This window comes from Sebastes umbrosus, chromosome 17, assembly GCF_015220745.1.
Source record: "Sebastes umbrosus isolate fSebUmb1 chromosome 17, fSebUmb1.pri, whole genome shotgun sequence".
Lineage (NCBI taxonomy): Eukaryota > Metazoa > Chordata > Actinopteri > Perciformes > Sebastidae > Sebastes > Sebastes umbrosus.
In genome coordinates this window covers 14358557-14377091 of record NC_051285.1, presented here as the reverse complement: position 1 = coordinate 14377091, position 18535 = coordinate 14358557, and the positions used below count along the sequence as shown (strand labels likewise).

Genomic DNA, 18535 nt, shown 5'->3' with positions numbered 1-18535 from the left:
CACACACCACATGTCTGCATGTTATGGGCTAAAGCTGCAACTCTGTGGTATAGTTTACTGTTTAGCTTTGAGTGTGGGACATCTACAAATGCGTCCTGCTGCGTATGCGTGTACAAGTAGCGCATTTGTGGGAGGCGGAAAGAGAAAGAGGCCGAGAGGCTTTCTAGTGGCCGTCATCCCTTATTATGTTCATTAATAATATTAGCATTCTTTCTCCCAAATATAGAAGTCAATCTCTCTCGCTCTGTCTCTTTCACCTCCCTCCCCTTCTCTTCCCTTCAGTGGTTTGATGTAGCTAATCATTTCCAGCCGTGAACTCCACATGAAAGACAACAAGCACTTGCCGTAATAGGGTGCTGAAAGAATGGGCGAGGGAGGGGACAGAAAAGAGGGGAGATGCTGGAAGAGAAAGGGGAGGTCAAGGGAGGAATGGAGATTGAACGAGAAGCGAGATGAAGCCTCCTCGTTCCCATTTCAAGGTCTCATGTTATCATTAGCCCTGCCTTTTGTTCCTTTGCCAAACTATTTCCCCCCCTCTCTGACCTTCCCCTCCCTTCACTTCTCCCCTGCCATATATCTTAATTGTACCCATAGTGCCTCAACTCATTGGCAACAGAAAGGCAGAAATTGATTTGGAGACTTGAGAAAGCCTAATACGAGGAATGCAGCTCACTGGAGAGCAAAGGAATGTGTCCGTGGAAAAAGAGCAACAAAGTTAAATTAATGTTTTAGCTCGATCCGACACTCCAACACAGTTATATTGCCTTTGAATCCAGACTCCCATTTCAGTTTGTTGTAAATAACTTCAGCTTGTGTGCAATTATCTAACAATGATGCATTCAGTTCACCAGCTCCAAGTCTGTCATGCTCTTTTATGGTCATGCTTTAAAGGGTAATTCAAGTTTTTTTTACAGCTCTGGTCTAATTTTCATAGTTTCCGCCATTATTTATATCAGTAATAATAAGATCGTACTTATCAAGTTAATTAGTGAGATCTGGGAATGCCTTGAAACCCCTAAAAATAAGTCAGATGGGGAAAGAAACATGAGCAGTCAACCAGGAACTTCCAGATTTGCCAAACACGAAACAGAAAATGAGGGAAAATGGCAAAGAAATAGTCTAAAATGACCAAAAGTATGATTTAAATTAGGAAAAATCTGATCAAAGAATAAGTCAACAAGACTAAGAATTAATGCCAGAGTACAGATTCATCATAACTGATAGAAATGATGGCCAATAATACTACTAAAGTAAGTTGGAATAAACTGGAATCATCCTTTAATTCTGCACATGGTGAGAAATCATTTGCATAAATATTAAGTTCTTCTTGGCCTATTTGACCTCTTAGATGATGATTGCTATCTAAACATTCAGACCTGGCACCAGTCAGTGGAAGAGTAGATTAGATTGGGACAACTATCTGTGTTTTACAGGTATTACTCTGAAAGCCTATAGAATCTCCCCCTCTCTTTCATGAGAAGCTATAAAAGTCCAGAGCCGCAGCAGAGCTGCAGCTGCGTCCGAGAAGCCGTGCGCAGACTCCCTCTGACAGTAACTGATGTTTTACAGAGACAAACTGCAGAGAACAGCAGGATCCACCTGGACCAGCGCCCACATCTGGAGAAGCTGAGAATAGAGGAGAGGAAAGGAGGGAGAGAGATGTGATGCAGTACAGCAAAAAGGATGAAGCCATGAGTATAATGAAGGACAGAAAGGGAAAGATGAACAAGACTCGGTCAAAACCGAGTATATGGCTGGACCGTGTCTGGTCAGTCTGTGAATTTGTGGCTAAATTGTTACATGAATATGTCAGTGGTCGTGTCTATAACGTTAAATCTAGCAGTACATGTCCACCAGGTCCGGTGAGGACACTAGGGGACACGCAGCTCCACTCAACTGGCCGTTCAAGCGGTGACATACTCTATGGTGGAATGCACCTGATTGGTCACTGGTTTTCTGCTTGCCGTTTCAAACAGGAAACAACATGGTGGTCTGCTCGTAACTTTCTGTTATTCCCTCTAAACAATCCATCAAAATCTACTTCTGGAAACATTTTAAGCAAGAAATAGGCGATGCCATTGCTAAATCTTGTTTGATTTTAGAACTAGATCGCCTGGTTTGACAGCTTGGTCCAAGTTTCGCGAGCTGGACGCGTCACACTGGACGGGCTCATTTGCATAATGGACTGTTCCATTTTAGAAATAAAAGCAAATAAAAGTCAGTTGATACCATACCTGTCACTCACTGAGGTTTTATGAGATGTGGGCAGCACAGTAGGGAAGGTTTTGGGGTAGATGTTGGCCTACTGGCATCATTAGCAGGCTGTTCTCATACACCGTACATACAAGTACTGCACTGTACTTCATATATATCCCACAAAATCATTTCATATTTAATTTACATTATTGTGAACCGGGAAGTATAAAAAGCGACAAACGACGCATAGGGAGGAGGTCAGGGTGGATGGAGGTGTCAAAAACTCCCAGACTTTCGCCCAGGAAACCAGTGTTCGTACCCCGTGTGAAACCAGAAGTCAACATTTATTTATTTGTATTTAAAGTTTAAGTTACGCCATTTCCGGTGTTGTTTTAACCCAAACCACAATGTTTTCTTGAACCTAACTAAGTAGTTTTGTTGCCTTAATTTAACCAAGTCGATCTTTTCCTTAACCTAATCAAGTTGATCTTTTTTTTTTACTTAACGAAGTAGTTGTGTTGCCTAAACCTAACTAAGTAGTATTGTTGCCTAAATCTGACCAAATCGATCTTTTCCTTAACCTAACTAAGTAGCTTTGTTGACTAAACCTAACTGAGGGATTTTTTGTTGTCTAAACCTAACCAAGTCAATCTTTTCCTTAACCTAACTAAGTAGCTTTGTTGCCTAAATCTGACTAAGTGGTTTTGTTGCCTAAACCTAACCAAGTCAATCATTTCCTTAACCTAACTAAGTAGCTTTGTTGCCTAAACCTAACTAAGTGGTTTTGTTGCCTAAACCTAACCAAGTCAATCTTTTCCTTAACCTAACTAAGTAGCTTTGTTGCCTAAATCTGACTAAGTGGTTTTGTTGCCTAAACCTAACCAAGTCAATCATTTCCTTAACCTAACTAAGTAGCTTTGTTGCCTAAACCTAACTAAGTGGTTTTGTTGCCTAAACCTAACCAAGTCAATCTTTTCCTAAACCTAACTAAGTAGTTTTGTTGCCTAAACCTAACTAAGTAGTTTTGTTGCCTTAACCTAACTAAGTAGTTTTGTTGCCAGAAATTGACACGTGCGTCATGTGTTGCTGAACATTTGTAGGAAAACGCACAAAAAATTAGGAATTACTTTTCTTAAAATATCATACGAGCTGTTGTATGAGGATACGTTGATCATTAGACATACCTGTTAATCTGCACCACATCCCAGACAGGAGACCGCTCCTTCTCTGCAGCATGAAATACCACTGACAGTCACTGCCTTTAGGTGATGTGCGTGAGCGTTAAGGAAAGGGTCTGGTCTGTATCTGACATCTGAATGTACCCTCGGAGAGGCGCCCATCCATGTATCTGCAGAAGGAGAATGAGAGTGACAGTGGGAGCACAAAGTACGATAGAGAGAGGTTAAGTGGAAAGGTAGAAAGACAAAGAACCAGAAAGAGAGAAGACGAGTGAGGCAAATGAATGATGAGGTCTGGATCTTTGCTAATGCTCCAGTGAGTGATCGCTCCCCCACTGTCCCAGCCAGGGATGAATGGCTCTCTATGGACAAAAAGTTCCAGGCATGAGACCTGGCCGAATCCGATACTCGGCACGCTCTTCCTGACTGTTTTTCACATAGTCCTTACCAGGCTGACGTGTGCTTTGTGAGACTTAGGCTGTGTCCTTTAACAGATAAATAGTAGTCGGTCAATGAACTACACGATAGGTGAATTTATGTTTCATGTATTACAAGTTCAGATGGAAGTCCATTTGTGTTTTGAGGATTTTTCCACTGATAGTCGAAAAGGAAGCACAGCTGGTACGTCAGATAATGCATATTAGAAGTGATTATCAACATTAAATGCTTTGTCTGTAGGTCATGTTCCTGTCATTTAATCATGCTTATTATTGTTTCCTTAAGAAAAAAAGACTGCAACCACCTAAACTTAGATTTTTTTTAATAATCATGGTAATAAAATACAAAATATAAATTAATAAAATAAATTAGAATTATAATAAGTTATTTTTTTAATTTATGAATAAAAATAAATGAATACATAATAATGATACACTTACACAGCAGTGCATACACAGCATCTCATGACATCAGGTGGGATATCAAAGCTCCCACAGAAAAGAACCACACTGGAAGTTTTGCACGCTTAAGCCTATTAACTACAAATTGTGTATACTTAACATTACTGCAGACCATTTTCCAAAGTGAACCACCACACTCCAGGCGTTCACCACCTTCCAAGCAGCCATGAGTTTCAATTCATGCCAATAATGTATGAAAGTCAACTTGCAAAACCACCATTATGGCCCTTTAATATAATAATGATGATCACCATTGGATGTGAATGTTTTTATTTCCTTGTAAATGTTGCATCATCCAAAACAACTTAAAGTCAGTAATAACGCATTTTTAGAGGTCCGGTGTCATGCTCCAGAGCTTTACAAAAACATGGCGATGACGACTAGACCACCCTGCCATCGACACTCGCATCCAAAAATCAGTGTAGAAGATCCCACAAATATCACAGGGACAAGCACTATGCAAGCATATGTACTTAAGAGCAAGAGAGATTTAGATGTTGAAAGGTATAGGCTGCTGTCTGTGTGTGTTGCTATGTAGTTGTATGTTTATCACAGCGGGAAACCTCCAGAGAGTACGATGAGGAATAGGTGTGCAGATCCGAGGCAGGCTGGCTGGCTGGTCATGCATCAGAGAGCAGGCTCTGGCGTGGGAGGAATTCCTCCCTGGCAAACACTCTCGTCTGGCCCACCAGATCTCTTGATTTAAGACGATACGTCAGCCGTGTATTTGCTAGATTACCTTTTAAAAATGTGCTACTTTTTCTACTCAAGATAAGTGCTGTAAATGCAGGATACTGCAACAAATTGCAAGAGGAGTTTTCGGTATTGAATCGGCATGTCAGCTTGAGCCAACCTTCTGTCCTGCATAGTGTAAACTGAACATCGGTGCTGTGCTGTCAGATGGATTGACAGGAGGGGAATGTACTGATGACAGAGTTGATCCTTACAAGCTCCTGTGTTTTCTGGAGGGTTGATGTGATTTTCTTCTGCTGCTGCACATTTCAAACTGTTGTGCTTTGACAATACTGTCATGTTTTCCACTCTTGGAGGTTCGTCTCTGCATTTTTTTTCCACGCTCTATTTTTGACTGTAACCACAAAACTATACTGTACCACACGTAGTATGTTGCAGCAGAAAAAAAACACCAAATCATTACATCTTTTATTTTATAGCTCCCAAGATTTCAATGAAAGTGTGCTTGCATAGGCGTTTTCTTGTGTTTGTCTTGCATATTTTTTATCCAGCATGAAGAATCCATACCATACTGCTGCGGGTTTTTAAATTTTAGTGCGTGTGGAGAATCAATGTCCTGCTATCCTTCTTGTTCCCAGCCTCTATGCAAGTCCTTTCCAGTCCAAGCCTCTGTTCAAAAACTACTTCCTAGCATATTTATGAATACTGTGCCTAGGGGCGGGAGAAAAATTGATACAGCCTATCGCGATATCAGACCAGCAATATGTCATCCAGAGTAGGCTCTCATGACCATGATGAGAGAAAATGAAAAAAAATCTATTGTGTAGCAGGTTAACCGAGGCTTTCCCATTAAGATTTGAGGCACATATGAGTACATATGATAAGTGTGGTAAATGGCTAAAGACTGAAGGGACATGACGGCAATCAACCTTAATTTATTTAGGTATTACGAATGCTCAAGTTCAGGCAAGGTCGCAAAATAATTATTAGACATGTATAAAACAAACGTTTGTAGAATAAGAGATAAATGCATACAAATTTGTCAAAATTACAATCCAAACATATGTCAAATTGCATTAAAGTCTATGGGATCTTGGGTTTTCTTTCCCCCCAAAGGGGGCGCAGCCTTGACTTTTTGTGAAGTACCCGTATGTGCTGGTCTGATTTATTCAGTCTTTAAAACAAGAAAACCATAGGAATTGATTGGTAACAACCATATCATGTTACCTTGGAGGGAACAACAAATTAACGCTTAAAAGTTATGCTACATTTTGGCAAGGGAAAAACTGGCATGGCCATTTTCAAAGGGTTCTCTTGACCTCTGACCTCAACACATGTGAATGAAAAGAGAGTGAAAACTGTATCTCATTAGATAAAACAGATGTTGACAAACTGCATCATTTGCAGTTGACAAAAGGTAATAAATCGCAATATTTCACAATATATTTTATCAAAATACTATGTGCATATCACACAATGTTTAAAATCGCAATAAGATCGTATCGTGACTGAAATATCGTGATAATATTGTATCGTGGGGCCTCTGGTGATATTCATACAGTACAAAGCAAACAAATAAAGTCATATCTCTTTTGCCTCCTCCGGGGTATGAGCGCCCTTTCCCTCGTCTTTGTTTGTGACCTCCAACATACTTTATGGGGTAAAGATAGAGGTGACGATGAAGTCACCCTATGACCAGGTGGGCGGTCACGGGTGTTAAAGCCTCTTTAATTAGATTAAGTGAAAAGGATGGGGTCATCATCTGTGTGTGTGAGCGTGTACACGTTCGTCCAGCTCTCGTCACCACAGGTGGCTAATCCATCACAGACAGTCACAGAGATATGACGAACACCCAGACATGTGCATAGATCCCAAAAGATTGCATTAGTCTCAACACTACTCTAAAGGAAGTCCCAGCTATGATCTAAAATCCCCAGCTGTAAATACTGACCCCTCAAAAACCACAAGCGTCTAGCCGCAGTAACACTACCACTAAAAACCCTGAACGAGCTGTTCTGATATTCCCATCTTTTAATATCCTATATAGGAGCAACAGTATGAGTAAAGGTGGTAGTGTTTCTGTCCGTCTCTCTATAGCCAGTAGGTGAGTGTAATGGTGAAGACATGTGTTGGTGGGACGGAAGGAAGGTCGTTGCCGGATGTCTGCTACGGTGGTCCTGTGGGGTTCGGGGCCAGGGCAAGTTCACATGTAGGACTCAGTATGATGAAATCATTAAACAGCAAGCACAGACATAATACATGTGGCTTTTACACCTGTCTTTTTTTTATTTTTTGAGAAGTTGATTACGGTAGAAAACACTATTGCAACACCAGTGGATATATAGAAAGCAGATCTATTTGCACTTTAAACTGTATGAGGATATTACAGTAGAATATTATTGAAAAAGAAAAGAAAATGAAGTTTCGAGAATAATTTAACAATATTCATCCCATAGTCGCCGTAGTCACAATAGTCATCCTTTTAAGAGAATAAAGTCAAATATATCTACAAAGTCAGATTATTCAGTTTAAGTCATTATTTCTCACACCTCACCTTTTTCTCAAAATAATTTATTCTCCACATATTAAAGGTACAATGTGTAGGATTTGGCAGCATTTAGTGGTGTGGTTGCAGAGTGCAACCAACTGAGTACCCCTCCGCTCATTCCTCCCTATCCAAGACTGCAGTAACGTGAGCCACCCAGTGCAAAACTGTGGTAACGCCGTTCCCCTCGCTCAGAGGCCATCCGTACCATAATAACACTACTTTAGGAGCAACGGAAGTCAGACAGCGGCTGTCGGTACCACGGTTTTGCACTCTGCGGCTCACGTTACTGCAATTTCAGTGTCCGAGAACTACCGTGGCCTATAGGTAATTGAGCTGATTACACACTAATGAAAACATGTTTATGAATATTATATTCCATTTCTGCTAATAAATCCCTTGAAATGTTCCTTTTTAAGACTTTTTTCACCAAAACATTTTTCTCATATCACTTCTTGAAATAGTACAATTTTTTCTTCACAATTTACAAATTTATTCTCATAATATCTCATCTATCTTTTCTAATTGCATTGTGTGTTATCACATATAATATTTTATCGTATATCATTTCAGTTGGACACAGTAGAATATCCTGTATTCGTTAGAAAACCTTAATCAGTATTTACACAAAAACAAGTAAATCAGACACATCTTACTGTTGCCTTATTAGAAAGGCTGTAACGCAGCGAGGGGATGATGTCATCAGGCCTCCTGGATCTTGGCTCGCCTTCAAGGTTTTCAAGATCTGAGGGAGAATGCTACTTTTAACAAGCACCATAAACGCCAGCAAACAATGTTATGGACCAGTGTAAAACTTCAGTCAGAGACAGGAGGACCCTCAAGCACAGAAGACATTTCCCTTTTGTGTTTTGCAAGGGAATCTTTGTTGTATAATGGGATGTTTGAGGGTTTTAATAGATTTAGTCAGAGCATACCATGTATATTTGTGTGTGTGCGCAGTAGAAAGAAGGATGTTAGGTAGATGAGACAAAAAAGTCAAAGGTTAGGTCAAGAGCTCTGTCTGTTTCATGTCTTTGTGTTGACAGCTTGTAGGAGAAGATGGAGTAAGGATTAATGTCTGAGGTGTGTGTTTAAGCGGATCTTCCAGTCAGCCAGTCTGCATCTTATTTAAATGCCAGTTGAAAACCAGTTTGACCTTCCAACATTCATTTAAAAGCCTCCGTTGACCCCTTTACCAAACTCACAACCTCTGTCAAAACTCTCCTGTTCTTTTACTAAAGGTTACCTGTCAGTTCCCTCCCTCTGTATCCATGGTAACCACACCACCTGTCCTTTTGCTGGTTTCTCAAACACACTATGGGGGAGATCTATCCAACAGTGTATCTGTGATCTATAAAAGTGAATTGCTCTCACAGATGCTCGGTTTTTATAGTACTCTGGAAATCATAACAAGTGGTGCTATGGTGTGTGATATTTTGACAAGTGCAGATGTTTGGGCTTGTGAGGTGGCTGCATTATGGGACATTATTGTGATAACAGAAAGGCCCTCAGCTCGTATATAATAATTATGACACATGGAGGTTTTCTTTCACGCAGATTTTCAAGACCTGCTGGGTGTGTTGGTGCGATGCTTCTTGAAATCCTTATGTCTCACGGGCCGTTTGGCACCGGTGGACCGTCCATGTCTTACCTCGTGTCTCTTTTCCCTCAGGTTTCAGCCACAGATGAGGATCGTGGTTCCTTTGGCGCCATATCCTACATCCTGGGTTCTGGCTCTGGAAGCGCAGCACCGACCCACTTCACCATCAACAAGGAGACTGGCCAGGTTTGCACCAGTACGGCTCTGGACCGGGATGAGGGATTGGACAAGTTTGACTTGACCGTGACTGCAACGGATGGAGTAAGAAAACTGTTACCTTAGTTGTAATCTCTGTAACCCTTTCATCTTGTCAAATCAATCCTTAAAGGAATTAGTTTGACATTTTTGGGGAACATGCTTATTCTCTTTCTTGCCAAGAGTTAGATGAGAGCACTCTTGTGTCTATGTAATAAATATGAAGCTACTGCCAGCAGACTAGGTTGGTGCAAAGACTTGAAGCAGGGAAACACAGCTATCCCAGCAATAGGGGTGTAAGAAAATATCAAAAATATTGAGTATTGCGATATTATGTTTTGTGATACTGTATCAATTCTCAAAAACACTGTATTGATTTTTAATTCAAAGTTTACATGGAAAGATTAACTCAATCAATACTTTATTTCTTTGCAAAGAGATGCTTCCTCTCAGTGTATGTGCCCTCTCAAAGGAGTGCTATGATGTTGATGTTACAGGGACTGTTATAAATGCAGATGCAGATCCCACTGTTTTAACTGCATAAAAAGTAAAGTTTATGCATATGGTGGTTTGTTCTTTATACTATGACTGTTCAAAAATTGGATTTAAAAAATCGCAATGTATTGCCTTGCTTACAGTATCACAATATATTGAATCGTAACCCCTGTATCATGATACGTATCGTTTCGCCAGATTCTTGCCAATACACAGCCCTACCCAGCAAGATAGCAACCCCCTTGACGATATCCAGAGCATTAATACAGCATCAAACAACTATTTGCTATCTAAAGATTAGAGATTGAGGATTCATGTCTACCTGAGCAGAAAATGAAGTCACTCTCCCTCTGTGTCTGTCGTTATCAGAGCTTCTCTTTGCGTGCTTTTAGTGCATGTTAGTGCATGTGAGCGTGCCCCACTTGCTAGCTCACGGCCGCCGCTCTTCACTGCTCTCATACGGCGGTTACAGCTGATAATGCCGTTCCGACCGACGGCAATAGAAATGCTCCCAATCTCGCCTTTACAGTAGCACCTTTTTTACCTTAGCATCTTTTGTACAAGCAAAGCCTAATTAATTATAACTGAAACAGATTCCTGAAAGATACGAAAACTAAAGTCAAATCACTAGTTCCTTGTGTTGCTTCATGACCAAACACATTGCCTGCTGTGTGTGTGATGCTCCGTCTGATCAAAGCTTCAAGCAGAAGGCAAATTAAAGATGTGTACAGCTGCACTCGAATAAATCTGATCAAAGAGACATTGGGGACACGTTTGAAGAAGACAGCGTCCTGTCTCTCACTGTGTGTCTTCAAAAAAATCAAGGGGAACCGCAACAACATGGCAAAGCAATCAGAGCAAACAGAGAGGGGGTGCGGGGAGGAAAAAGGTAAAGAAGTAGGAAAACAGATCCATTTAAACAGTCAATTTAAATAACCTTTTTACTGTAAGATACATTTATGTTAAATACGATGCTTTACTTGACCACATTAACACACTCTTTGAATCAAGATTCAAGAGTTTTATTTGCCATTTGCACCTAAGTAGGTGTAATTACAGTGCAAAACATAAGTAGCACTAGCTCTAGCCTCTTCCCAGTAGACCCATGCATGGTTAAAGTATGCACTTAAATATGCATTGAAACTTCACATAAGGTGCAATAAATCATTCATTCTTTGGTGTAAAGTTGGATTACATAAAGAAATAGAATACATTACCATTGTTTTAAATGGATTATCATAGTGGTGGTATTTTTTTTTCTCTATTTACCCCTGTTCAGGTAAAGATTGAATTCAGGTCTATAATTTACCACCCAACCCCCACAATGCATCTTCTCTCCCACCCCCGGCACATTCCCAGCTTCAATTCATTTGGTATCTGTTCCCTCCTTCTAGACTATCCCAGTTTTAATGGTCTCGTAAAAACCAAGCCGGCAGATACGGTGTAATGAGTGCAAACTCGTCTCCTCGCTGACAAATGCATACAACGGTTGATTGGCCCCATATTTCAGAGACGTTCAACAGAGAACTCATCTTTCTGTTTTTCCTTTACAGCTGCTTCGTCTTTACACTGACATAAATCTATTGTCGAAGTTTCATAACATGAAAGTCCTGGACTGTCGCGTTTCACCGAGGGATACAAAACTAATTGAATGTTGTCTTTGGGGATATTCAGCGCAGGAAGGGAGGGAGGATGTGGTTTAAATAAAATAGCTTATGATTCTTATGATTTAGCCCCCCTTTGTCTCAATAGACTATACATTTAAAGCTGCAGTAGGGTCGCTATACCGTGACAGTAGTACATGAAACAGGTAACCAGAAACAAATCATGTGCCTCTGTGTCCTGCGGTGCTCCTAACGGCATCTGCAAGATTTCACAGACTGGGGAGAAACAAGCAGTAAGAGCTGATCTGAGGTCTGCTGTCCAGCTGCCGTCTATGAGAGCCGGTTATCAATCACTCGCGAACTCCAACCAAACGGTCAAACTAGGCAGCACTGATCAAATATGAATCAATATTATGTGACGTTAATGCCTATTTGTTGCCTCAAATGTTTTCAGAATCATCTTGTAGTGGTTTAGCTGTAAATTAAGAAAGTTTCTGATGCTGCCGCCATTGTAAAATCTGTTGAAGGAACGCCAAGTTCTGGTAACATGACCAGGGCACAGCCTAGATTTTTTACAGCCTGAAAACAGAGCCATGATGAGGTGCAGAAGTCTAGTTATCTATCTATCAAAGGGGTCTAATTTGGAGTGTTATTTAGCCTCTTCCGTAACGCCTTTTCACTCTTAGCTTTAAAACTGAGCCCGCTACAACCTCCGAAAGATCGGCGTCCTGTAAGATTTTTAAGAGGTTAATTTAAAAATAGCAAGTTGCATTAATGTGTTAAAGAAATTAGTGGCGTTTAAACAAATTTTCGCTAACACGTAATTATCACGTAATTATCACATAATTATTGCGTAATTATCGCGTTAACATTGACAGCCCTAGTTTTTATCTAACGAAATATTCTGCTTCAGTCCATGCTTGTTGGTGTTTAGCCTTTCAAAAGCAACATTTTCACTGAAGTAAAAATAACAAAAAAACATTTTGACTCTTGCATGCAAAGGGATCACGCAAACATCTTGAATCTAATCTGAATATTTTTTTTTCCAGGGTGGCCTGAGCTCAGTAGCACGCGTACGGGTCACGGTGGTGGACATCAATGACAACCGACCCACCTTCTATCCAGTTCTCTACACAGTCAGTCTCAGTACCCATAGTGCCCCGGGAACCTCCGTTGTCAAGGTAACAGCGAATGATCCCGATGCTGGAGAAAACGGCAGGGTGACCTACCGCACAGTACCTGCAGGAGGCTCTGGTTTCTTCACTCTCAACAAGGACACAGGTATGTGTGTGTGATGTGACTTTGGAGTGTTAAAAAGCAAAAGGATATAGTTAGTTAGTTAGTTAGTTATTGAAAGACTCAAGATCCATTAATGTAACATACAACACAACCAACAATACATACATTAAAAAAGAAACTGCCACTTTTTATAAAAGACAGTTATACCAATGTTTCCACAGGGGATATAGAGTAATCCGTCTTCTCTACTCATCTTTCTCCCTCTACAGGCGTGATTTCTCTCTCTCGCTCGCTCCATGGCAAAGCCAACACAGTAATCTCCATGGTGATATCAGCCGAGGACGGCGCCGGTCTGACGGCGCCGGTCAATGCCCGGGTAAACGTGAGTGTGGTGGGAGGCTCAGTGGCGTCTCCCGTGTTTGACCAGGCCCAGTATTTCTTCACTGTGTCCGAGGACGTCCTCAGGGGGACAGCGGTGGGAGTGGTCCGAGCTGCTACCAAGACAGGTGAGGACGCCAGTACTGTCGAGTCGTTGACTATTTTCTCTTTGTTGATGTCTGTTCGGCCTTTAGGCTTGCTCTTATCAATTTACTTGCCAGGGGGAACCTGTTTTATGTGCCTTGCAGTACCTGGTTTCATCTTTCCGACAAGTACCAAGACAAAAATGCACTAATGGGGTGGAGAGTGTACGGATGTCTTCTCTCTCACTCCAACAGTTGTACAAATATGCAAGCAACAAGAGCACGCACTCCATTAAGAAATCACATCCATCACACTGCGTGGGTTTAAATGGGGATTATTTTTCACTGTGGCCAGACTTTTATTTTCTCTCAGTATTATTGATGGAGAATTGAATTTGGATGGGGTTGTAATTCTGAGTGGGAGTCAGAATGAAGTGTTCTCAGTGGTGCAGTGGACAGAGGAGCACTCATCTCTGTCTGTGTAACTGTACGAGGGTGTCAATGATTCTACCCCCTTAACCGCTTTGAGTGAATCCAGCACTTCGTTAACACTTACAATAATAATAAACACACCACATCCTTGTCTACTAAAAACGGATATGGATCTGTCATGAGAATTTTTCACGTGTCGGGTATGTTTCCATTAAGCTGAGGACAAGTGGATAATCAACGGCTGTATATCGAAACCCTTTCCCTGCCTTTTAGTGGTGAAACATTTAGTTGATTTATCATCAAGAAAATTAATTATCAAGCATAAATGCTAAATATTTGCTGGTTCTAGCTTGTCACATGTGATTATTTGCTGCTTTCATCTGTTTTATATTATTGTTAACTGATTTTCAAGCATTTCAAAGACTGGGTTCTTGGACGTTTTATGATATTTTGCAACCCTAGTCCCTTTGTCACTGTCCTTTTCTCACTCTTTCCTTTGCTGTCTCTCTGTGTCCTCCCTGCAGGTGTTTCTAAGGATATTTTCTACTCCATCTCCTCCGGAGACCCTGACGGTTACTTCACAGTTGACAGTGCCTCTGGTACCATTCGTACTGCCCTTCCTCTAGACCACGAGACCTGCTCCAGTCTCGACCTGGAGATCCAGGCTCGCTCCGGCTCTCCTCCGGCGTACGGAACCAGCCGGGTGCGAATAACCATTTCAGACGTCAATGACAATGCCCCCGCCTTCCTCCCCTCCTCATCAGAGTCCCTGCTTTTACCTGAGATCACCAAAATGGGGACTGTTATATACAGCATTCAGGCCACCGACAAGGACTCTGGTCACAACGGTCAGCTCAGCTTCGACCTGGTCTCCGCTGGGGCTGCTGGGAGCAGTGGCCAGAGGACATTTGGCGTTGACCGGGGCAGCGGGGAGGTTCGCCTTATTGGGAGTCTCTCTTATGAAAGTGTTCCACGCTATGACCTTCAGGTGGTTGCCAAGGATGGCGGAGCGCCTCAGCTTAGCTCCACGTTCACCCTCGTGGTCCACATCCAAGCGCAAGATGCACAAGGCCCCAACTTTGACACCCTGACCTACCGCGTGGAGCTTCGGGAAAACACGCCTCTCAACACACGTTTCCTCCAGGTTCGAGCGCTCAACAGAGAGGCTTCTGGGAACGGTGGGAGCTCCTCCTCATCTTCCTCCTCCTCTATTTCCTACCGCCTCAGGCCTGACGGTGACGCTGCTGGTTTTGGCATCATGCCAGATAGCGGGTGGCTGTTTGTTCGTAGCTCCCTGGACCGAGAGGTCAAAGACATGTACCTGTTGACTGTCCTGGCCACTTCAGGCCCAGGAGGGACAGGGAGGACTGGCAGCGCAGCAGTCAGGGTGACGGTAACCGACGAGAATGACAATTCCCCAAGACTGAGCCAGGAGAGGGTGTTCCTGGCCGTCAGAGAGAACCTGTTGGCGGGGACGGGCTTCGGTAGGGTGTCTGCAACGGACAGAGATGCAGGACTAAACGCTCGGCTCACCTACAGGCTGCTGCACACCGACAGGCACTTTCAGATCAACTCACAAACAGGTGCAGATGAACACCACGACTTTTTTATTATAACTTAAGAACAGTAATAGTACACTTGAAACACTTGTTGTAATTGTGTTACCCTGGCTGAAATGTAGTTACTCCATAATCAGCACTTACACCAGCATGATTTCCCTCGAGGAATTAATGATTTGCTGTTAGCCAATTCAATTAACATGGTAATTATTCCCTAACTATTGCAAGTAATGCACGCTAAGGCCTCCTTCTCTTTCTCTTTAGGTGAGATTAGCACCCGCCTCGCCCTGGACAGAGAGCAGCAGTCCAGCTACCAGCTCGTTGTGGTCGTACAGGACGGGGGTACGCCTCCACGCAGCGCCACTGGCACCGCTCATATCAGTGTGCTGGACGAAAACGACCACGCTCCCAATTTCACTCATGTCAGGCCGGACAGAGAGCTGCTCCATGAGGTGAGGATGAAGGGAGATCCATAACTCAAGCTAGGAGTTCATATGACAGCAGCAATAGGTTTTGTTACCTTCATTCCCAACTGACTTCCCTTATACTGTTTGATTTCTACAATAACTATTTGCAAGTAAACAACAGTTTTTATACCTCCGCGCCAGCGACAGCCGTAACCGGAGGCATTATGTTTTCGGTTGTCCGTCTCAACATAAGTTCTTCCGTCCTTCCGTCCTTATTGTGAACGTGATATCTCAGGGACGCCTTGAGTTTATTTCTTCAAATTTGCCACAATGTCCACCTGGACTCAAAGATGAACTGATTAGATTTTGGTGGTCAAAGTTCAATGTCACTGTGACCTCACAAAACACGTTTTTGGCCATAACTCGTATTCATATGCTAATTATGATAATTTGATAGAAATGTCTAAAAAACTCAAATTATGTAGTGATGATATGTAAACTGCAACTTGACTGAATGGTGAAGGCAAACAACAGCGAGGCGGTAATTGTAGTTTGAGTTACTTTTCATTTTTGAAGGCTGTAAAGTGTCATCATATGATGTATGAGCAACAGAAAATACAACATAAGGAATAGGAATAAACATAATAGGAAGATACTGTACATAGAAAAGGCATAACATATGAATAACAATCCTTCTCCGTTGCAGGTGATGGAGAGCCTTCCATCTGGGACGGTCATAGGGACAGTGACGGCTAAAGACCCAGACGAGGGAGAGAATGGGACTGTCTACTACTCTTTATCAGGTGAGTCATTAGTTACATTTCAACCACTTGTTAAAATATGTTTGTTTAGTATTACCTTAACTACCCGAGCTGATATCCGTATATGTGGCATCCTCTGAAGGCTCCAGAGCAGAGCGTTTCTCCCTCAACCCGACCAGTGGCGAGCTCAGAACCGCTTCCCCTCTGAGATGGGCCGAGCGAGCCGAGTACGCCTTCACCGTGACTGCCGCTGACCACGGCACGCCAGGCCTCAGTTCCACCTGCCAGCTACGGATACAGGTAAACAAAATCTGCACATTGTAATACCCTCATCCATCGTTATCCAGCTGCAATGCACAAACGCCTACACATTTGTTGTGTCTTCGAAACATTTCTAATTGGAAACAAAGACCAATCTGGTGGCCAAACCAAAAAACTGTCACATCCACACATTACCTCAGTCCTTTTGCATTCCTCGCTGCGAGTCATTTCCTCAAACTGTGCACAATGTGAACAGTATAAAGCTGTCAAAGGAATTAGAAAAGGAGATAAATATGAGAAGCTGAACCTGTGCCTGTACAAACAAAAGCATCTATCCAATCCAGTGTGCGTTTCCTGCTCCAAAGGTTAGTGGGGTAACCAAAACCCAAGGTGAGAAACTCAGAGCTGCAGGAGGGAGCTGGTCTGGTCTGAGTTATTGTTCTGAACTTTCTGGAGGAGGGTCAATCCTGCATATCAACACATGATATCAGGGATTCAAGAGCAGGGGGAAAAGAGAGGCCTGCGACAGAGGCATTTAGCCAGAAAAGGGTGGAGGTTTGCTTTGACTGTGGAGCGCTGAGCTCAGTGTTTTTATGTGATGTGATTTCAGAAAGGAAAAAGGATGCTAATTACAGCGGGAGTGCTCGCCTTAGATTTCGCCTGCGCCCTGCTTGTGCGACACTGAGATTAGACAGAGGGGAAACAGGCACCTTGGAATCAAATGCTCCCAGATGAGATGTGATGAGAGCCAGCTGCATCGAATCACACAGAGAGAAAGAGAATACACCGCTGTACGGTAGCCGGCAGTGATACGTACACACACGCAGACACAAACGACACGTTCAGACACTCATGAGGTAACATTTCCAGATAATGATTTTGAGATAACATTTCACATAGCTGTGGGTAAAATCAGACGCAGGGATATTGTTGTACACCACAAGTGCTACAGTACACTGGCTAGTTTGCGTGTGTACTGTAGGCATTGGGTAAAACCAAGGAAACTTACAAAATCGTACAGTACAGTTGCTGGCACTGAGTACTAAAGCATCTTATTCAAGATAATAGAAACACTGGGATCTTCTTGGATGTTCTGGGATGAACTGGAGAGTATTTCTTCATTGACAGAGGAGCAGTGAACGGCACTGAAGGCTTTTCTAGACAGAAAAGATGTTTGCGCTCTTCTCCCGACTGGCTTTGGCAAGAGTTTGATTGACAGATAGTTCATCCAATCACCTGCTAAGTATTTTTTTGAAAGTGCCTGCCCTTTTCCAAACAGTTCCCAATGACGGCTTCTCAGATGGTTCTGTGTAACAAACCATCTGGCGGGTCAGGTTATGCACCTGTAGTCCTACGTTCAAATGCATTCAATCGTTGCTGAATTCCACTTAGATTTCTGTACCACTGCAAATAAACACAGAAGAAAAAAAGGTATTTTCTTGTTTAAAAAAGTCAATAAGAGGTGGCCCTTTGACATGTGCTTTGTTGTGCATATTAGCTGAAAATGTCAGCACGTAAAGTCAGCCTTTTTAGTGAATATGTGAGGCTAAATTATGCACATCACTTGCCTCCTCCTCTAGTTTTATCCTTGCTATTCACGTCCGAGAAAGATACCAGAATCATGCAATTCATTGCAACAGATCTTGGTAAAGAAAGCGAGGGTATGTGGATTTTTTGATGACGAAACCAGAGCTTGTTAAATTCTGCTTATGTTTGCTGTCTTCGGGGCTCTTTGATCTGTCCCAGAACAATATCGAACCCTGAGGCTGTTGCTCAGAGTGGCGAAAGCCCTCTGGCACGCACTTATCTCCCATCTGACCAGACTGCGGCATATGGAGGTTGCACTTATAGCTCAGCATTATGTGAACTGGAATATTTACAGTTTTCCCTCGCATTACACCCTTCATTATATCACAGGTCACAAAAACCGTCTCTCATCTTGAAGCCAGAATGCTGCAGTGTCAAGATATTTACTGGAAGGATTGTACATAATGTCTTCAGGGTTATTAT

The 18535-nt window shown here is 42.4% G+C and overlaps 1 protein-coding gene across 1 annotated transcript in view; it reads left to right on the top strand.

The window, feature by feature from the left end:
• Positions 1 to 18535, top strand: part of LOC119475647 (protocadherin-16-like) — a 98783-nt gene that overhangs the window by 64665 nt on the left and 15583 nt on the right. The window contains exons 5-11 of the mRNA XM_037748529.1: positions 9184 to 9372; positions 12455 to 12686; positions 12914 to 13150; positions 14062 to 15120; positions 15361 to 15548; positions 16210 to 16306; positions 16407 to 16564. Of these exons, the coding sequence (XP_037604457.1) occupies positions 9184 to 9372; positions 12455 to 12686; positions 12914 to 13150; positions 14062 to 15120; positions 15361 to 15548; positions 16210 to 16306; positions 16407 to 16564 (2160 nt within the window). The remainder of the gene's footprint in view (positions 1 to 9183; positions 9373 to 12454; positions 12687 to 12913; positions 13151 to 14061; positions 15121 to 15360; positions 15549 to 16209; positions 16307 to 16406; positions 16565 to 18535) is intronic.